This window comes from Parambassis ranga, chromosome 12, assembly GCF_900634625.1.
Source record: "Parambassis ranga chromosome 12, fParRan2.1, whole genome shotgun sequence".
NCBI lineage: Eukaryota > Metazoa > Chordata > Actinopteri > Ambassidae > Parambassis > Parambassis ranga.
This window is the reverse complement of record NC_041032.1, coordinates 10,221,038-10,243,162: the sequence shown is the minus strand read 5'-3', so window position 1 is coordinate 10,243,162 and position 22,125 is coordinate 10,221,038. Positions and strand designations below refer to the sequence as shown.

Here is a 22,125-nt window from a genome sequence, read left to right as displayed (position 1 = left end):
GAGTGTAGTGGATGGAGATGGGTGAAAGCTGCATGGAGTGGCGCACTTTGAGAATACATACTTCTAAAGTTAATCACAAAAACTAATAAAAAAAATAAACAAATACATAATATAATAAAATTCGGAGGCATCCAGAGCCTATGTTTGGTTTGTAGGTACCATGTGTTTGAGCATGTGAGGAAACTTAATGTGACTTAATGCTGTTTGGCCTTTATTTAAAGTAAGGCTACATGTTGCCAAGATTTAAAAAAACCAATGGGAACGGCCTCGATCGGAGCTATTCTGAGACAATGTGTAAAAACACACAGCTGTCCGTGACTCATCGAGCTCCTATGGTTGTGAAATAATGTTCATAACAAATCACCTTGGGTAAGCCAGTGTGTCCGCGCTCCTCATTTATAAAGCAAAGTGGTGCTAGATAACCTCACAGACAGGAAGGGTCGTCTAGCTGTCAGCTACACACAAATGTTGCAGGATCAGAAGCGTCTAGGTTCTCATGAATTCTCGCATTTTCTTACTATGACAGCAGATTTTTGGCTTGTGTTTTTATTTGCTTGGCTCTTTCTGTGGGAAGATGTTGAAAGAGGATTTGAACGTAAGGCTGGCAGTTCAGAGATGCCTTCCTGTTTAGCAGCTAATTGCTAAGAACTTAATTGTCTGCTCTGCATTTGCTTCTGCAGGTCAGTGTTACAACCTTGGGGCTAGCCAGGGCAAGTGATCAATCACCGGTGACCACCAAAGAGTAAAGGAAGGATTGGAGGGGGGGAAGGACCAGCCAACTAACCATATAAACATGTAAAAATCCACAGACGTCTAGCCGCTTGTCAGTTAGATGAGAGGTAACTGGTGTGTTCAGTGTCAGAGAGGCAAAACCAAAATGTGGATTTCATATAAAATATTTTTTTAAAGGTTTTGTAATGGCAGTTGTTTTATGTAATACACCTAAAACTGAGAAATACATTAAGCTAAAAGTTCACTTGTAAAACATAAAGCTTGTTTTTACTGTTAATTCATTGTATTGAGTCCAAAGTTCCTCATCTTCATTCCAAAAATTCATATTTATTATGTATGATATACATTATGACCATGTGCTCTCCAACAGGAAAGCCAGTTACCACAATGTGTAAACAGATTGATGCTCCTAAAACATGAGTTACAATTACACACACACACACACTCGCCTGTGGTTTCTTTTTATCTGTCCTCTATCTCTTTGGGTCGACTCCCAGACTTTGTTTCTGTAATGATTTTTTTGTACTTGACATGATGTTATTATGGATATGCAGTGGAAAAGTGATCATACGTTATTCATCATCTCATCAGTCACGCGGGATATAAAGGACAAACTAGCCTGTGTACCTCCTCAGCTCCCTTTAACAAGCTGCGGTCTCATCTCATCTCGTTTCCCTTTCACAAACTCCAGCCTCCTTCTTCAATGTTTTCTTTTACAGCACTCAGTAATTTATTCATTACTGGTTTTGGTTTTCATTTTTCCACCGTATATTGTCCAACAACACTTCCTTCTATAATTAAATACGTCTTCTTCATACAGCTTTAAAACACCAGCTTTTAAAGCAGATGGTCACACAGGTTGGTTGTTGGATGGTTTCAATGCTTAATGCTCTGATATCTATATCTAATATGCATCAGAATACGCTTCTAGTGCAACATCCCCTTCCTCTAGTAGTCCATCTAGAGGTTAATAGTATTACTGCACAAGATGGTTAGCATTGGCTATTAACCAGTGAACCCCAGTGGGTTCTGGTCAGCTAATTGGTTCTCTGTTCCTAGTCTAGCTAAGCTAAGATGCAGACAGCAGACTTTTGAAAATGTGCTGTTCTTCAGTTTCTACTGTGAAGAAACAAATAATAAGGGCATGATATGATATTAGAAAGCTGTAGTGTGGTTCATGTGCATGCTATTCCTCAATGCTAATGGATGTTAGTGTTGTAAAACTAGCTGCAGAACTTCAGAACACATCTGTTTAATGTACGAATGGGTACACTGTCTGTATACACAATCAATACCTTCAACGCACTGATGCAAACTCAGCCACTCAGGATACAGCCACACAAACTGTTCACTTTAATATAATATCCCAAAAGTTTAGGGCAGAAAGGATTCTTTTTTGTGCGCTTGTATTTCATAAATTAGGAATCATAGATTATACTGGATGTGTGTGTGTGTGTGTGTGTGTGTGTGTGTGTGTGTGTGTGTGCATACTTTCTCAGTATTTCTGGCTTTACTGAGTAAAAAAAGGAAGCTGCCTCCAAACAGTGGAAACAATGTTGGTGCGACCGCAGCACCCCCCCCCCCAACCCCCCCACCCATCCATTAACATTGACTCTTTCCAAACCCAAAACTCGACTGCAACAATGATCCATTTTATCTCCCATGAGGATTGATTTCTGTCATTTCTGCTTTCTGGCTTGTTTTCTCAGCTACAGAGGAGCTACGGTGCAGCCCGATCCAAAGAACTGGCGTGTCCTGTGGTAATACAGACCAGAAGGTTTCTAAGAGCAAACACACACACATTTTTTTATTTTTTTTGTGGAAGCTCTCTGCTCATATGGGCATCATTTCGCCTCCTCTTCACTCTCTTCCTCCTCCTTCCATTTCCATTCCGCTCGCTCTCCCTCTGTCTCTACCAGGACTGCTGACTCGCCTCTCCTGGGATTCTGCTTGCTTTGATTTCGAGCTCAGGTCGGGGCTCAGAAACCATAGCTAAAACAAACACGCTGGCTGCCACTGCACACACACACACATATATACACCTGGAAACACTAGCATTGATTACTGCTGTCTGCCAGAGGTAAGAATGAAACCTAAAATGAGTGTGTGAGGAGGCGAAACCTCTCCTTCTTCACACACACACACACACACACACACACACACACACACACACACTTTCACTCTGGTTCTGATTTACCAGTAGTATGTCACCCTTCCAACCAGTACCCAACACACCTCCTGCCCCCCTTGTCACCACCCCATGTGTGTGTTGGGAGGGCTGCAGAGCTGCATAAAGGGCTCTTTATTCGAGTTGGACAGGGAGAGGAAATCAGCTTTAGAAGTAAAAACAGAGGGAGCAAGAGAGAGATGGAGACCACAGGGCTGCACATCTGGAGTTATTACAAGGCTTCCTCCAGCTTGCCAAGAAAACGCCGACATTCCTGCCCTTGCTACAAAGACCACGGAGCCTCTGCTCGTATCCAGCCCCACTCCTACACACACAGAGACACACACACACACATCCATCACTCAAAAACCACGTATAGCGCTCACATGTACCAAATCTCGGGATGCACGCATGTACTGGATCGCAGAAAAAAAAATGGGGGAACACGCAGATGCTTTCTGCAACACATACATGGCTCCATGTGAGATCAACACAGACACCCTCCCATCTGCCTAAGTGTGCGACTTAAAAAAAAGAAAAACGTCCCGCTGTAGCCAATCCTTCACACAAACTTTACAACACACGCAAAATGAATGCGTCTCACTTCCTGTTCACCTTTGACCTTACACTTTCTCCTCATAAGCCAGAGACAGAAAAAAAACAGTGAGCGGGACAGAGAGAGAGAGAGAGAGAGAGAGAGAGGGGGGAGGAAGCCAGACAGAGGGAGGGGAGAAAGAAAAGAGGAGAAAGGAAAAATGGGGGGCCGGCGAGCTCCTCCTCTTTCTCTCTCCATATCTCCTCTCTCTCTCTCTTGCTCCTTTTCTCCTTCTGTCTCTTCAAGGGGGAACTTGGTGGCCAGTCCTTTGCCACGTCGAACCTCCAACTGGTCCACCTTACTTTACTTTTCTTTTTTTTGCTCTGGGAAGTAGCATTTGAACGCCATTATCCATCAGGTTGAGTTGAAATCGGGAGATGAAGTGGCGGCTCAGGAATAAAGAATGAGGGAGAGATGAGGGAGAAGCAACATCACTCAAGACTGCAAGACCACTGAGCTGCAGGTATTTACTCACTTCTCTTTGGCATGTACCGAGGAATTGAAAGGTGTTAGTGGGAGGTGTTAAATCGGACTCAGCCGACCGCAAATATTCTAGACCCTGGAACAGAAAGAGCATGCTTGTTTATGTGCTGTAAAAGTTTTCTTTTTCTGAGCCTAAGGGTCCATCCTTAACCAGGCATTAGTTCATTTTCCCTTAAAAAATAACTTTTGGGTGTAAAAATAATACCCTGAACTAAATTTAGATTCTTTAGCTATTTGTTTGTTTTTGGCTTTTGGATATTTTAAACAGTCTTTCTCCATCTTAAGGAGTGGAATGTTGCCTCTCACAGCGGGAAACAGGAGGGAATGTCATTGAGACTGCCAATCAGTGGCTATCACCTCTGTCTAACCTCTCCTCCTCCTCCTCCTCCTCCTCCTCTTTTACCTCCCCGCCGGCCCCACTTCATCCATCCCTCTCCATGTTGTTTCTCCTCCAGCTCAATCAGCTTGATCAGCACTTTGTCCAGACTGTCAGAGCAGGAGGAGCTGGACTCCAGAGTATACAATAACACTGGAATCGCAGTGAGTACCGTTCAGTGTGTGTGTGTGTGTGTGTGTGTGTGTGTGTGTGTGTGTGTGTGTGTGTGTGTGTGTGTGAGCGAAAACTCTTCTCTGCAGGCTCCCCCAGCCGCCCGGCCCGCCTGCCCAGTGTTCAGACTACCTGTTCAGGAAGTAGTGGTTGTACAGTAGTCTGCACATTGGTTAGGCTGGTTCGGGGAAGCACGGGATAACTCAAAGAGACACAGAAAAAAGGGATGAGATTAAGAGCAGCCGAACACATCAGGCTGTGGGAACCCGCTGCACCACCCCCTGGTCCATCTGGACCAGCCTGGGCATGAGCCTAAATAAAGCACCCAAAGGCTCCACCACAGTGGCCTAGCCCTTGCCCAGGATGGATTTACAACTGACAGAAGAAAAATATAGGGAGTCATTATAATTGCTGTGATAAATTTGTTTCTAGTTGTGAACTTGTGAAAAATAAAGATGCTTGGATTTCTCAGTCACATTACACGTGTGTGTTTTTTTTTTTCCTTTATAGAACAAGCGCCACACTCATATAGGTATAAGTGACGGTTGCATGACACTCTCAATGTGTTGTTTATTTTTCGACAAAACCAAAAAGATCAAGCTGGAACCAAAAACCACACCACAAAAAAAATAAAAGATAACTAAAGCACACAGAAAGTCCTGAGCGTCACAGTCTCGCACTCTTGATGAACATCTACAATTATGTCTCTGCTTTTCCTGCATCAGCCTGTGGCTACTTTACCTCAAATGACCATGTAATGTGTAGGGAGGCAGGAAGCCACCATACAAAAATGTTGAAAGAGCAGCCACTCTGTCATTGTCTATACACAGTTTTTTTTTTTAAAAAAAACAGTCTTTGTATAGCTCTCGCTTCCCCACTAAAAAAAGACAGTTGTGGCTTTTGTAGGTGACGTCATGTGAAACGTTACAACTTTAGCGAGACCCCCTGCTTCGTTGTTTTCTTTTCTGTGCCTTCTCTTCTGCGTCTGTCTTTGATAAGGCAAAAACCGTGGCGCAGCAGCGTTTTTGAACCCCCGTCTCTGAGTCAAACACACAAAGGCGGAAAACATTCACACGGTGTCCCATCACAGAGCATCGTCTGCAGGAATGAAAACCACAAACCAACCTGTTTCCATTTAGAGCCCTGCCACCACGCGCACAGCTCGTCTTTTAAATATATACATCTATATATGCACACCAGCACACGCCCATACACACGTATAGCAAGCATGTTACTAGTGAGTAACTGCTGCCCCCTCCTCCCCCCCAGGATGTTTACAGCTGGGATCACCAGGCAAGTCTGGCTTTCTGGCAGCTTTACAGCAGTGAGCAGGGAAACCCTGGCAGACACACACGCACACATACAAAAGGGCACCCAAAGAAAATACCCTATTATAGGGGACAGTAAATAATAATGTGTCTGTGTGCCAGTGCCAAGATCAAAATGTGTCTGTGTATCTATAAAAAGATAAACCCTGATTTGAATTATGAGAAAACACAGATACCACACTCATATACAGTTCTATAAATTTTCCATTTGTACATGTTTTAATGCACATTTGTGCTTTTTTTCTTCTGCATTCAAACACTTCTCTCCCTCCCTCATGCTGGAAAGCTTTAAGCTATACAGAGCAGCCTGATTCAAAGAACTGGCATGTCCTGTGGTAATACAGACCAGACCAGGTTTCTAAGAGTACACACACACGCACACACACGCACACTAACCAAAACATCCTGGCACCACTAGTTGGGCTGAGAGTTATTATTAGTATTTGAGGGTGGTGTTGGTGTGTGTGTCCATGTGTGAGGGTTTTCCCCATGACAAGAGGCTGCCAATAAACCAGCAGTGGGCTGTTTTGTGAGTAGGTGTAAAAAAAATGAATGTGTGTGGAACACAACAGCAAAAAGTTGAATTTCTCTACATACACTGATAAAAATCTAAACATAAATAGTGTGTATTTTGGAACATGTCCGCCATGGTGCAGAGTGTAGGCCCTCTTGGAGTGTGTGTGTGTGTGGCCTATATTAAATGTTCAGGTTGGATAGAAAACATAATGGAAAGTTTTCTTCCTTTTCTTTTTTTGTACTGGTGCCGCAGTGCCCTTCAGCGTGCTGTTGGTTTTAGGTCTCCATGCGCCTTCGCCAGTTCCATGTTCAAATAAATATACAGTACAAGAAGGGAAGGAAAAGATGGAGGGAGGGGGCAGACGAGAAGGAGAGGGTGACGAGGAAAGTTTGAGACCGAGAAAGAATGGAGAGATGGATGAGAGGAGGAGAGAATGACGAAGCGTTTCTTCTACTTTTGAGGCGAGGCAGTGATGGGAAAAGAAGGGACGAAAAATGTAGAACGGGTGGATATACAGTAAAAGCTGCTCTTTCCCTCTCACCCCCCGATGCTACCTCTTCTTCCCACTTTCTCCTTTCACTTCACATGGTCCTTGTTACTCCTGCTGCTAACCAACAAGAGACACTCCTGCCTCCTCCCCTAAAATCCAGTCCCACTCCTGCTCTGTGCCCCCCTTTGAAATGAAGTAACTTTATTAGAAGCAGCTTGTGTGTGTATATATCTGTGTGTGTGTGTGTGTAATTGGGAATAGGGCAGGGCAGGGGGCTCTGGTATGCACATGTGTGTGCCAGCTTCAATGTCTGACATGCTGGGGGGTCTTGACTTTTTAGAAAGGGTCTTCTCAGTCCTACACACACACACACACACCCTTATGTCAGTGTGCACAGCGGCTGCGGCTGAGGCCTGGAGACAGCGAGACTGTGGCAAGCTCCTAATAGTTCTGCAAAGCATCATGGGACACCGCTTTGACCAGTCAGGTCCAGTAACAAAGCACATGGGGTTAAATTGTCTCAGTGAGCCGATTACAAGGACCACTGGACCCGACCGACAGTCATATCTTCCAGTAGGATGAGATGGAATGAAGTTTGGATCATACAGTGGAAAGGATCCAGATGAAATGACTCCCCTGGTTTTGTAATTTGTTGGAAAATATTATAATAGCGCTGTTGTTAAAAATGAGATGGCACAGCGATGATGTTTCAGACTGTAACCGCAGCAGGATGCCACAGGGAACATGCTAAATCAGTTTGTTTAAGCCCAAATGTGCCAAAGTATGTTTTCTTAATATACGTGTTTCTGCTGCTTCCTACAAAACTTTAAAATCACAATAATTCAGATTTGTCAAATTTACACTAAACAGACACAGTAAACACTTTGTCACAGTAAATATATAGTTATATACTTAATAGTAGTATGTAGTTTATCCATCAGGGGGCACTAAACTGTCACACTGAACACATCTTCATATACATTTTTCATTTATATTGCGTGAGATATGCAAATAGCATGAGTACATCAAGACATGTGAGGTAGATTTCTGCTTGAGCATTTGTAAAATGTTCTTATTGTACAACCGTAGTGTGTTGGTGTGGAAACCAAAGACAAGCTTTTGTGTGCATACTTAAATCATTTTGTGCACTATTGTTCTTTGGACGACACTACAGAGTAGCTTTAAAGATCAGAATGCCTCAAACAGCATCCTCACTCTAGTGTTTATGAGTATTTTCTCTGTACCCACCTCATCATCCTTGTACCAGGACAGAGACTCGGCGGTGAGGACAAACCAGTACTCCTTGGCTCCTCCCTTCATGATGCCGATGTTGTTGATGGTCAGCCAGCCCTTCCTGATCACCTGAGAACCAGACATACACATGCAGACAGAAAGGAAAAGCACCATAAATAATAATACAGTCACAGTCGCCCGTTTCCCCCTCACATAATTCATACTGTGTATACCTACGTTCTTGCTAGTGGAGATACAACTGACACAAACACACTCACCTACAGGACTAAACACACAACTCTTCTCTCCTCTTGTTGTATTTCACTCTCTCAGACACTACAAACACAATCAGTATGTGCTGTGCAAGTTATTTACCTTGAACCGATCGTTAACTCCTCTCTCCGGCTGAATGAGAACGTGGAGAGAATATTATAAAGCTACACCAGCGCATGGCATTTCATTAAAGGCCAAATACACAGGGTTGGTCAGTTACCAGCACATTACAGCTGGCTGCTGGGGTGGCAGCGGAGGGGGTCAGCAAGCGGGGAGGGGGAAGAGGGACGATAGGAAGCTACAAGAAGGATGTGGCCCATGTCAAACCTTCATGCAGTGCGATGCAGGGGCTTGACTGGTTTATACTGCATGTGCAACTTGAACAAATCTTCAGCAGGATTGGAATTCATCTTCCTCATCGGCATATTGAATGTTAAGCCAATGTAACAGCTATGGAAGCGCTGAATGAGGAGAACAGAAGCTGTGGTGTCTTAAAGGGCCAGCGACGTCCATCTTTAAACAGGAAGTAAAGTTCACCGCTGTGTTTACTATGTGCCCCTAACCTTTGACACCCATCTGGGTGGTTGTTATGACAACTAACAAATATGGAGGTGCCATATGTCTGCCACACTGCAGGTCTTGATCTTCCCTGGCCCTCTGCAGGGATAAGCTCTCCTCCTCTCTCTCTTTCTTTTGTTTTCTCTTTATGTAGTTCAAACTCCTGCTGCGGGGCATCTCATCACTGCCAAGGTGCCTGAGACACAAACTGAGCTTTCTACACGGCTGAAATGTGACACAAGAAAATTATGTAACATGGAAGTGCATCCTGGTTGAACTCTTTGTATGTTCTGTGCAGGCTGAATGGTGTAGAATATCTATGTGTGTGTGTGTGTGTGTGTGTGTGTGTGTGTGTGCGCCTGCAGGGAGGACGGAGCTGAAAAAGACAGGAAAGGGAAGCAGCCAAGCATCTCCTGCTACAGCCACCTGCCCATTGACAGTACTAGCACTTGCTATGGAACTTATCTCTCTCTCACACACACCCAATCACATATGCACACATAAAAGATATATACAGAGCTGATACGTATGGAAGCCTACCTGCAGACATGCACAGACTCACACACACACACACACACTACTCACCATGATTTCATCCTGAACAGGAGAAGCCACAGAGCGAAGGAGGAAGAGAAGAAAAGAAGAAAAGAGGAAACACTCAGAAAACATAGATAAATAAAAGATAGGATTAAAATGTGTAAAAAGTAGAAGAAGCAAAGTGGAAATCATGCAAAAGATGTTATTGTAAGATTATGTAGCATGCACTGTATCCTGATAGATGTTTATGTGATTTTTTTTCATGTTAAGATGTAAAAGTGTTATTTTTATACCCGATGAACACGTATGTTTCCCTGATATTTTCCAAGAGTTTATACAAACATCACTATGGCCTTCATCAAAAGGTCGAGCTGTTTTGTGATCATGCATCTGTTGTCCATGTACAAGAGCTGCATTGTGTGGGATATGGACTGTTGCCCGCGGTAACAAAACACTCTATAGCAGCGCAAGGTTTAACATAAGGAAAACAAAGAGAGCTGAGTGCTAACAGAATCAAGCCTGAGGGGGGAGGGCTGCATGAAGTTCAGATGTCAAGCTGCTGGCCAACATACAAATCTGGAATCATGATGTTCCCGCAGCTCAGCGTAGCCTGAGGAGATGGCACGGCTCTTTATAACCTGTAAAACAACCGTGAACATATGTGTGTGTTTCTGATCAGTGTACCTGATTGCCAGCAGCCTTCTTCTTGCTCATTTGGTTGATCCTCTGCTGAGCACTGCACAAACAAAACACATCAGGAGACGCTTTCCTTCGACCTTAACACTACAGTCTCCAGATTATATTTAAATAAATTAAAAAACAACTCACTTGGCAAATCCAATGAAGTCCTCATGGTTGGTGTTCATGTAGGATAACTCAATGTCTATCAACAGCAACACCTGGAAAGAGACAGAAATGTCATTAAAGAGACGTCTCTAAAGTTATTTTGTGTCTCTTTGGGTCATCTTTGTGGAGTTTTGATTGACTTGCTGATGACGGCAGCCATTATGCAGTATACATTCTACAGAGGAAATGCAACAACAGGAAAACAAACTGAAATTATTCTGAAATGGTACTTAAATACCTTAAATACTGTTTTTATCTTAAAACTCTGTCCTAAAAATGGTGGTAAGGACACCTATTTAAAGATACAGTGCAGGACTTTTGTCTCCCCCTCCTGGCAGTAACAGTAATTGAACAGACGTTATGTTGGTGCACAAGAAGAAGATTTTTTTTTATAAAAATAAAAATTAAAACAACATTCTCCACATTATTATACACAAACTAGCATGTGTGTAGTCCACCAGCCCAACCGCTCTGCGTGGTTTTTGTCTAGTTTTTGTGCATTACCTGATTCTTAGTGCGACTTTCTCTGTCTCTGATGTGCTGAGTAACGATTCTCTCCATCTCCTCTCTCAGCATGGGATACTGAGCCAGCTGTGAGCACAGAAAATAGTAGGTAGGTGGCAAAAGAAAACACAGACACACACTGTCTCACATGTACACACACACACACATCACACCAGAGCTACTCATCTCACTGAACCACAACACACAGTTCCACCAACACAACAAAATACAGAAACACAATTAAAGATGATGTCTTGAGGGGTCTGGATTCATCACAGACTCAGCTCTAGTCTCAGCGGGTGGGCGTGTGCATGTTAAGTGCAAAGTGTCCATTTGCTGCCAATATGGAACAAAATACAAAAAGAATAGAGCAAAGTCTGTGATATTACCACACAAACACAGAATAAACAATGTTCCTGGCAGAAAATCGTTCTTTTCCCAGCACACTGTGTGGGTCTTTTTTTCCATGAGCTCATTGCAAACCCACGAATGCAGACATTGGTGGGCCTCCAATGTGACACAAACACATTTGGAGAAGTGTGAGGAAAGAAGAAAAAACAAAAATTACAGCAAAAGAAAGAAAAAAAAATATGAGCGTGCAAGTTACAATGCATCTTTCACTGCTGTCTGCCGGATGGTTTGGGAATGGGGAGGGGGGGGCGTGTGGGTATCAATAGGCTTCTTTCTGGTTTTGATTTACTGCTTCCTGGGTATGAGCCAATTACAGAGCAGATGACAACCCATAAAGAATAGATGCTCAAAAAATGAAGGGTCAGATGGATGTCTAAGCGTATTGTCAGATAATAAGTGAGCAATCTGCACGGCAGGCCTGCAACGCTTGCAGCTCTGCACATGTTGCAGAGTTTGAGTCTTATTTCTGACAATAATTTAAGGGTTATACAACATTTTTTTCCCCCAAATCAAGCCAGGACAGAGAGTGCACACTGCTCTAAAGCTAGTCAAAAATTAAACATAGCAGCTACACTACTGTCTAAAGGTTTGGGGTCACAGTTTTCAGCTGTGCTAACATATTTTCACAGGGGTTTTCTAATCATCAATTAGCCTTTTAACATGATTTGCTAACATAATGTACCATTAGAACACAGGAGTGATGGTTGGCTTCTGTACACCTATGTAGATATTCCATTAAAAATCAGCCTTTTCCAGCTAGAATGGTCATTTACCATATTGTTATCCTCATTGAAAAAAATGTGTTTTTCATTCAGAAAGGTGCATTGCAACTTGAAGACAAAACAACCGAAAAAATAAAAAAAATCAGCCGTGTCTTATTAATAAGCATCAGAAACACTGACTGACGGCGTAGAAACATTATTTAATTTGATTAAAAAAAAACACAAATACATATATAGAAAGGCATCAGGCAGAGGCACTTGATTCAGACATGCAATGCAAAGAGGCAGGGATGGCAGAAGGTTGGGGGTGGGGGGTAGACAGGGAGGTGCAGGAAGACTTCAAACTGACCCCTTTGTGGATTTTCCCAACCACTGTATATTAGAATACAGTATCTTTAAATACAGAATGTCTCTGAAAGTGAAATCGAGATAAAAGTGTGACAGAGAAGAGAAATCCAAAGGAGGTCACACTTTTTTTATAGCGAGGAAGCAGCAGGTTTACAAGGTGACAGGATGAAGGGAGGGAAAAAAAGAGACATGAAAAGAGAAATAAAGAGAGACGCTCGGAGTATGTCAGTTAGTCAGTGAGTGGAACTACACAACCAGTCACTCCAGTGTATTAAAGCATACTGACAAAGACAGAAAAATATGACTTATTAATTAAATCAAATCAAATTACTTTTAGGAAAGGAAAATTATCTAACATGCAGTTTGTTACATTGTCAATATGAGGCCAATAATTGACAAAAAGACAAATGACAAATAAAGTGTAATTAAAAAGCAAGCTACATGGTTACATCAGAGGTAAGGATAGACTGAAAAATGCAGGCTGAAGTCAATGTGTGCAGATTTTCTTGTAATGATGAATTTATTTCACCTGTCCTTCCTTTGGAGTCATGTTGTAATTTATCAGTGAGGGTTAATAAAGTCATAATACATCATTTTAAAGCATATTCTCACATATATTTATTATCCTGGGGTTCAGTCTTTAAATATTAGCATTAGCACTAAGTGTTGTTTAGATATAACAGTTAGCATTGCCCATTAGAGGATAGTTAAATCTGGAACAATAATTTATGGAGAACACTAATTTACTCCAAATTAATAAAACTTTGCAGTTCCACATAGGTTAAGAGCTCACTGGTGACTAGCTATAAGCAAGACAGCTGTGCCTGTTCTGAATGAAATCAACACCAAATCTACTGTTCTCAGGTATAAATGAAATCTCCAGCCCTCAGTCCACCCCTACCTGCAATGTAAACAGGGACAGTGAAAGTGGCTTGGTTCTCTTTAGCATTTTACCTTTTGACTACACTTCTGTATGGTGAAGGTGAGTTCACTCACTACCATATCTATACACTTCAGTGTGGGCTCCTTCAGCTTTTGGATCTGCTTTTTCACTATGGCCTCAAAGGCTAGGTCAGGGGTGAATAGCCCCGTCCTGTGGGGATAGGCAGGTGGCACGAGAAAGAGGAGTAAAAAAAAAAAAAAAAGAAAAGAAAAGAAAGGAAGGAAGGAGAGAAAAGAAAAGAATATAAAGGGAAAAAAGTGAGGACAAACAAAGTAAAAGAATGACAGATGGTGAGGGAGAGAGACAGTGAAGAGACGAGGCAGGTAAAAAAAATGGAGATGGAACGGAAGAAACAACAGATTGAGGATAAAGAAGACAAGAAGAGGTGTGGATGGGGTTGGAAGGATAAACAGCACAGAAGGAAGAAAGTGCAAGTGAGACATTTGGTTTCCCCTGAAGCCATTCTAAAACAGGACAGAGCTGGACTCTCTCTCTCTATGAATGAAGAGCAAACAGAAAGAGTCAGAGCAGAGAGACAGAAAGAAACAGAGAGAGCTCCCAGTCTGCACAGCTCCGCCAGCCAAAAACCTCCAAGAGACGAACCACGAGACAGCAGCCATGCACCCCCGCCAAAGACACTCTCATCTATCCAGGTGTCGACCCCTTCTCTCCCCATTCCTTCTTTTCCACTGTGGGAGCTCAGTCATAACCTTTATTATCCCAAGGCCTCCATGTTTTTGCGGCCCAGCTGCTGTTAAAATTGTTTGGTCACAGAGGATCTATTTGGATAAAGACTCCTGCTCCTTCTTTTGGCCACACTTGCTCTTAAAATTATGGCCCCTGAGGCGTGTTGTGAAGCCGTAACCATCATGGCTCCTGTCAGCTGCAGGTGCAAGGCTGCGATCTCACACACGTGAAAAGTCTGGACACTGAGGTCACCCAATATGGCTGCCAGGTATTTTGAATGACAGACACATAGATTTTAGAAACATGTGTCTGTCTTAGGCTAGAAGCAAAGATGGAAAGAGAACATTCTTGAGTTGTACACAGTCCAAAGGACATAAATTTGAAGGTCTGAAAAATAAGTGAGCATCTCAGGCAACCATATTTTGACGACTGCTCAGCGTCCATTCTCAATTTCTTCTGCACAGATATCTAACACAGCCAGCCTGTCCAGCCAAACCCGTCTGAAGCGGTACAGCAGGCAGGCAAGCAGGCAGGCAAGTGTACTACAGCCCACCCTGCCACTCCAGGTGTCCCCTCGCTGTGGGACAACAACAACAACGAGGGCTGGAGAGAGCCAGGTGGCCACAGTAGGAAAGGAGTGAACAGCAGAGGGACTTTGTGGATGAGGGTTGAAAGCAACAACTAGAGTTCTATCCTCTGGTTATGTTTTTTTTTTACCTTCTTGGTACACTGCCTAACCGTATTGACTAGCTCAGAAATGACCATGTCCACACATTTGGTGCAAGGCTCTTTAATCTTCCCAATCTGCCTTTTCACAATGGTCTCAAAGGCCATGTCCGGGGTGAAGAGGCCAGTTCTGCCCGACACAGAGAGAATCAGCCACAGGGCCAAAAAAAGATGAGAGAGGGGTGGTGGAGAGACAGATAGGAGGAGAGAGGAGGGTTGGGTAGAGAGAAAAGTGTTAATTGTAAAGAATTATGCTCCATTTCTGAGCTTTCTCCCTAAACAAACACAAATGTAAACAGAGAAGGAAAGGGAATGGAGTGATAGAAACACTTCTAAGATGTTATCCAGCACAGAAAAAATATCTTCAAAACTATAAACTACTATAGATTTTTTGGCCTTATGTAGACATCATCCATATACAAACAGAAAGAGAGGACAAGGACAGAAAGTGAGCTACACTACACAGTCCAAATAAAAGGTGCAGGACCCTGACAGGTGACAGACAAACAGGCCTCACACCAGCATGGATGCACAAACAAACACAAAGCACATGGACAGGCCAGAATATTCCTTATCCAACTATCTGATTTCTGATTTCAGCATGCAGAGAACTCAGTCTATGACTGGGATTAGAGATGCAGTAATGGTGACACAGACAGAAAGATGGAGGGAGGTGAAGCAGAGGAGGAGAAGAGGAAGGATGAAGTGGTGAGTTGGACGTGCCTGATGCCGTGAATATTCTTGATAGCGTAGCTGATTTCCTTGCGGAGTTCCTTCTCATCAAACTCCATCTGGAAAATAAAGACAATAATTAAACATAAACACACACTTCACCATCTGCATATATCCTCTATGGAGCTTGTGTAACATGATGGTGAATTGACTTCTAATGTGTTTGGCAGGCGCTGTGCTGGTTAGGAAGCAACCTGCTAAGTGGGAAACAACAAAGCAATTTTCTGCCACCTCAGTCACAGACGGTGAGGGAGAGGAGAGGACCAAGGACAGGGAAGGACGAGACGTGTAAAACAGAGAGTGAGGGAGAGAGGTTAAATGGCTTAGAGAGATGGAGGTCAGAGGAAGGTGGATGAGAGGAGGACAAGCTCGGGATAAAGATGATATAAAAGGAGGATTGTAAGTATGTGGGGGAGGGATGAAATGTAGACGGACATGGTGACAGAATAAAACAGTGAGCGAAGTGAGGTGGGAGGTAGGCTGTTTGTCTTAAAGACACAGGGCAGAACCTCTGTCTCCCCCTTTTGGCAGTGAGTGTAATTACACAAAAACTGTTTACATGTGTGTATAACAGCATACGGTGTGAGTCACATACACACCTTGACCAGTTCAAATGGGAAGCGTTCATGGAAAATTCGATTGATCCTAGCACCACCGGACAGCTCAGCTGTGTCGATCTGGTCCCCGGAGCCCTCTATACACTTCTCAAAGTCCACAGAGAACTGCTGCACCATCCTGCAGAGACACAGATATCAACATCTGTCTGTCTGTCTGTCTGTCTGTCTGTCTGTCTGTTTACTCACTGCAGGAGAGCCTTGGTTTTGCGAGACGGGTCATCAGGTCTGAAGTTCTTGTACTCCTCCACCTCCTTTTCTATAGAGAGAAGCTGACTCTGCAGCTTGGCCCGCAGACCCGGCAGGGTGTCCCGGATGTGGTTCGTCAGTTGCTGGAAAGAGGCGAAGGCCAGCATGGTTAAAATATGGGTAATTGTACAAGAATGCACAACAAACATCTGAGCTCTTTTACACACCTGGTTAAGGGTTTTCTGGAGGTAAGGAGTGCCCATACGGTCAGCTAGGTGTCTATATGCAGGGTGGGAGAGAAAGAACTTCCTCTCAGCAGCCATAGCAGCATTAATGTCTTTCTTTCCATCGATATCCTTTTGGCTCCTGTTCACCACACCGATGTAACCTGAAGACAGCAATTTACAATGCAGTCACTGCAAGATTTACAGAAAACTAGATCCAACTGCTTTTTTAATCACATCCTGAAAAGTTTGAGAGCAGGCTGGAAAACTGTCTGGGAGAGAATGTAGTCTTGAATTAACGAATTTCCCTCTGGGATTAATACAGTATCTAAAATAAAAAAAAAAATAAAAATAAAGAATTAAGAACAACCCTGGATTGCTCTGGGCTCATTTTTCTTTTTGTTTTTTACATCTGAACTTAGTTTGAACAGCCAAACCGAGAATGAACAATTCCTCCAGGACCAGACCGCTTCAGATGTGTTTAATAACATTTTGCTGTGTAAAACCACATTTTAAGAGCGCCAGAAAAAAGAGGAGAGGATTACGTGAAACAAAAAAAAAAGAAAGAAAAAACTGGATGTAATTCTACAGTCAGAAATAAAGTAGGAGAGGTCAGGTCACAAAGATCTCGTTTCACCACTAGTTAAGTTTCCTCATGCATCACTCAGTTAAAAGCTGTTTCATGCCCTATAACTAAGGCAACCGTGAGCCAGCAGTCTTGTAAATGTGAGCGTCTATGGCGTTAGACAGAGAGAAACAGAAATGAGAGGGAAAAGCACTGAAAAAAAGCCAAAGTACATGGAAAATATTCAAAAGCACATGCCTGGGTTTTAACCAAGTGCAAATGGAAAAGAAAATCACCACATCAGCACATTGCAGCAAAGGGCAGCCCACAAGATGCATGCAAGCTCTTTTCCAAGTCTGTGTTTTTTCTCTTTGCCCCCTTCCCCTCTACTTCTCCTTTCCAACTCTTCTTCTCCTCCACCTTTTTGTCTGAGTTTGATTTCTTACTCAGAGCTGCTTTATTACACCCCCCCCTTTTTTTTCAGTGGTTGGAGTATTTTTGAGTTTGCCTGCCTTATTACCACAAGAGGGAAACAGTGCGTCTTCAAAAAGTAAGGAGAAGTGTGTGTGTGTGTGTGTGTGTGTGTGTGTGTGTGCACTCACCCCTCCTGAGTGGAAGCAGCTTGTTCTCCAGGATGTCTTTAGCATCAGTCCCCTCATCCATCAGGTCCAGTTTGGTGATCACACCAATGGTCCTCAAACCTACAGTACACATATTTGTGCATAAACTCATCACATAAACTCAACTGAAAAACCATCCATGAATCAAAATTTGCCAAAATAAAGGTATCCTTGTTGCCTCTGCTGGGAATCGTTTGCAAAGTTAACTCAGGAGCGACTGTGTGTATGTGTGCTTGTGTATCTACACTCACCCTGAGGGTCGACCTCTTTGGCAATCTTTAAAGCGTCAGAGTTGGCCAGATCAGAGTTAGCCGGGGAGACAGCCAGCATCAGACAGTTGTCTTTGGTGACGAACTGCAACAGCATGTCTTTGATCTGAGACTCGATATCTGCTGGCTGGTCACCCACCGGCACCTTGGTCATCCCCGGCAGGTCCACCAGTGTCAGGTTCAGCACTGTGAGGAGGGGAGGGAACAGAAATACACTAAGAGCTGGTTCAAATGTACCATACAGTGCCTTGAAAAAGCATCATAACCTTTCAACTTTTTCACATTTTGTCACCTTACTACCACAAAATGAATCCTATGTTATTGATATTTTATGTAATAGACCATGGATCAATGCATCAATACTTTGTAGAGCCACCTTTCGCTGCAATTACAGCTGCTTTTGGGGCATTTTGGGGTATCTCTGTACCAGCTTTGCACATTTACAGACTATAATTTTTGCCCATTGTTCTTTGCAAAATAGCTCATGCTCAGCCAGACTGGATGGGCAGCATTTGTGAAGAGCAATTTTTCAACTCTTGCCACAGATGCTCAATGGGATTCAGGTCTGGACTTTAACTGGGCCATTCTAACACATGAATATTCTTTGATGGAAACCACTCCATTGTAGCTCTGGCTGTATGTTTTAGGTTGTTGTCATGCTGGAAGGTGACTAGTGTCCTCTAACACACCACTGAGGCCTTCACAGAACAGCTGTACTCTACACACAGGTGGACTCTATTAACTAATTAGGTGACTTCTGAAGGTCATTGATTGCACTGGATTTTATTTCAGGGTATCAAGAGTACAGGGGGCTGAACACAAGTGCACGCTACATTTTTCAGATATTTATTTGCTTAAAATTAATTAAAAACCATTCATTCCACCTTACAATTACATGCTACATTGTGTTCATCATATCACATAAAATATTAATAAAATACTTTTAAGTTTGTGGTCAAAGCACTGCATATAAAAAGAAACAAATATAGGACCTCAAATCATGTGGAAAAAAAAACTTTATCAGCCTCACCATGAGGAGAGTAGACACGCAGGTTGATGGGCACTGGGGAGATGCCTTTATTGGCCCCGGTGACGCGGTCAGTCTCAGCCTCAATCTCCTGCCGGACCTCATCAAAATCTATGAACTTTTTGCCCTTACAGTGGAGGAACTCAGCATACTCTGGCAGAGAAAATGAAAAAATCAGTGGAAAGAGGAAAAAACTGATAAAAATTAGATTAAATTAAAAGTTACTGTATTAAACAATCACTAATATGTATGTGAGGCACGTTCATTTCTGTTTTACACCATGACTTAGCTGTGAGATGATGCTGAAAAGACATTATAAAGGGTCGCTATGGTAACATGTTGTCATCACCAAGTCACCAAGTATAGAGATGAACAGAGTGGAAAAGATGTGAGGGGATTATTTTCTCCTGGGAGAAAGGGAAGAAGACTCCAGAGAGGATGGAGGGGGCTGGTGAGCTAAAAGCCGTGTCATGCTGTTTCCCCCCAAGAGGCATGAAATGCATGGTGTAGTTATATCAGCTACATGAATAAATAAAACGATACAAGAGGGGAAGACGGATGGAAGGCTGTGTATCTGAATGCAGGTTGAACAATGGAAGTTGGTCAAAGTTTGTTTAATGTAAGAATGAAGACCTTTTTAGAACATGATACAACACCAGACAGGGTGTTAAAATTTGTAAATAATATGAACCAGATCAATAAAGAACCAGAATTAAAGCCTCTTTTAAGAGTTTAATTTTAACATATTAAATTATGTGGAAGACAAAACCTTGAGAAGATGCTTTTACCTGTGGGGCAGTTCATCAGTTGAAGAACCAAAGGACGACGAGTCACGATGCCAGAACCACGGGGAAGGAAATCCCTGTAACACAGAGACAGGACGACAGTCAGGACTCCTCCTCTATAGCTTTATCGCACCTTCATGCATATAATCCAAATAAACACCTTTAAACTAATGTAAAGACTCATTAATAATGTGTGTCAGAAAAAAAGGATGGGACAGAAGTACCAATCAACATCTTGCAGCTTTGTGTAGATTTCATTATGGTTCCATCAAGAAATCTGTGCAAAGGGGAAGGGACATGCTGTGTATTGCAGAGCTGAACAATAACAAATCATAAAAAGTACATTAAATACAGAAGGATAATGGTGAAACTGAGGAAAAAACAACATTCTTCTTGTTAGCAATGGAAAAAAATATGTTTTGTGTCATTGACTAAAACGCTGCTGTGGTGTGCGAGGTGTGGGTCTGTGAAGATGAGCATGTGTTCATGCAGATGACCGCCTGCCACAGTTTTATTACCACGCTGTTTTCTGTGGAGGCGTTCAGCTGCTTATGCAACAACATCAGCGTCAACTGGCCACTGGCACTGTGTGCTCCTCGAGCAGCTGATGGGATAGTTCAGTCATTCAGCGAGGCATGAACACAAAGGGCTGTTAACAGCACGTGTGCTGTAGTTCTCTATCCAACAGCCTGAATCCAAGGAGATATGTGTTCATGGCATGATGTTGATGATGGAAACACAAACACCTCCTGTTACTGCTCTTTACAGTTAAAGTCAAATATAATGTCTCTGGTGAGATAAGCAGCATTAGATCTTAACCTAAAACTTAAGATGCTGAATATTGTAATAATCATTTATACAAAATTCTGCTTTTTTATTGTCCCACTTTGCGCTATCTGAGAGGGAAACATTATTTATTTGCTGAATTGTTATTGCCATATCACAGTAAAAGTTCTAGCAGTCCGCTTTTACAGCAGAAATGGGTTCTATACATCATCTCATCAGCCAAAGATGACATAATTAATTGAGCTGGTGAAGAATTAATAACGTCCATTAGAGCAAATCTTTGAAAAGATTGATAGTTGTGTGATAATCTCGTGAAACTGCTGCACCCTGACCTCTGCAGTCTTCCTTAATCCTTTCTTTGTGAGAAGAGGAACATAATCAACAAGAGCCTGTAAATGACTGTGTCTTAGCAACAGCTGCTCCTCTGGATACAGCAGCAACAGGGAGCTTCAACTGTACAACAAAAGCAAATCTGTTCTCTCTTCATCTGTGGCTATCTGCAAGTCTACCTGCTGGACCGCCTGCCAGCGTCCACGTTTCACTGTGTTTGTGTGTGTGTGGCTGTCCTCGTCTCCCACTTGGACGACTTTTAGTGAGAACAGATGGTCTTAACTGCAGGTCTTCCTCTCACTACACTCATCCTCCTCCTCCTCATCCTCCCTTCAAACTGCCACCACAAGGATACTCCAAATGCCACAGACAGAGCCACTTTTCACAAACATTTTCTGTATCGTATTGCCACATTAATGAGGACTCCATCTTTATATTTGACTGCAGTGAGGAAGCTGTGACAGTGTGACTGACTCTCTGATCATTTCACTAGATGACAGCCTCTCCGACCCCCACCTTCCTCAGTATATCTGCCAGTAAGGACTGGGGGAATGAGGACACTAAAACACAACTGAAAGCATTTTCAGTCCTGTCAGTGTATGCAGTAACATATAAAAAACATCTTCACCTCAACAAATTGGTGGATTTTATAGTGTAACCACCAAACAAAAAGACGTCCGATTGTATAAAAGCCAGTGAGAAAATGACCCTTATTCTCGCTTAGATTTTCACCTTAGTAAACATCCATCAGAAAATAATCAATAATCAAAGAACAAATTGTGTGTGTGTGTGTGGGGGGGGGGTGCCCTCACACAGGTCGCAGGGTCGGGGGAGGTCTCACATACGCAAACATTAATCAATGATAGTGCGGAGTCCCAGCTGAGCTTCAGCTGATTAATGTGATTGATGTCTCTTTTTAGGCCCAGAGAGATCAGCTTTGAACAAAAGGTCTTTATTTGGTCATTGATTGATTCATTCTCTGTCATTTGCTTATATTGCACACACACACACACACCTACACACACACATCTAGTAAGTGCCAGCTGCTGTGGAGTAGTGGCTCATTACTGCTTTGTCATAAACTCTACACATTCAGCGGTGTACAAACAGTGCTCACAGCTCAACTATAAATGCATTGTGTAGATAAGAGTGGAGGGGATCAGACTTCTAACTACTTTTGTTGTTTTTCTTTATGTGACTTCAGTGTGTTTGCCTCTCTTTTTTGTCATGTTTGCAGCCGTTTGACAATGTTAATGTTGTTAATAATTGTATTAAACATGGTCTCAACGTGTGCTTCACCTCACTTCCGATTCCCAGACACTGTCAGACACAGAGCC

General features: G+C 42.8%; 1 protein-coding gene across 8 annotated transcripts in view; it reads right to left on the bottom strand.

Annotated features, from left to right (window-relative positions):
• dnm1a (dynamin 1a) overlaps positions 1 to 22,125 on the bottom strand; it is a 35,070-nt gene that overhangs the window by 8,503 nt on the left and 4,442 nt on the right. For 4 of the 8 annotated variants that reach the window (XM_028417721.1, XM_028417720.1, XM_028417722.1 and 1 more), the window contains exons 2-16: positions 19,676 to 19,749; positions 18,891 to 19,040; positions 17,843 to 18,046; positions 17,574 to 17,672; positions 16,410 to 16,570; positions 16,183 to 16,325; positions 15,979 to 16,114; positions 15,371 to 15,438; positions 14,639 to 14,777; positions 10,811 to 10,897; positions 10,289 to 10,359; positions 10,145 to 10,196; positions 9,509 to 9,520; positions 8,468 to 8,497; positions 8,108 to 8,221 (exon numbers count right to left, since the gene is read on the bottom strand). In XM_028417721.1, coding sequence (XP_028273522.1) covers positions 8,108 to 8,221; positions 8,468 to 8,497; positions 9,509 to 9,520; positions 10,145 to 10,196; positions 10,289 to 10,359; positions 10,811 to 10,897; positions 14,639 to 14,777; positions 15,371 to 15,438; positions 15,979 to 16,114; positions 16,183 to 16,325; positions 16,410 to 16,570; positions 17,574 to 17,672; positions 17,843 to 18,046; positions 18,891 to 19,040; positions 19,676 to 19,749 — 1,540 coding nt within the window. The remainder of the gene's footprint in view (positions 1 to 8,107; positions 8,222 to 8,467; positions 8,498 to 9,508; positions 9,521 to 10,144; positions 10,197 to 10,288; positions 10,360 to 10,810; positions 10,898 to 14,638; positions 14,778 to 15,370; positions 15,439 to 15,978; positions 16,115 to 16,182; positions 16,326 to 16,409; positions 16,571 to 17,573; positions 17,673 to 17,842; positions 18,047 to 18,890; positions 19,041 to 19,675; positions 19,750 to 22,125) is intronic. The other 4 variants (XM_028417725.1, XM_028417724.1, XM_028417726.1 and 1 more) reach the window with 2 other exon arrangements.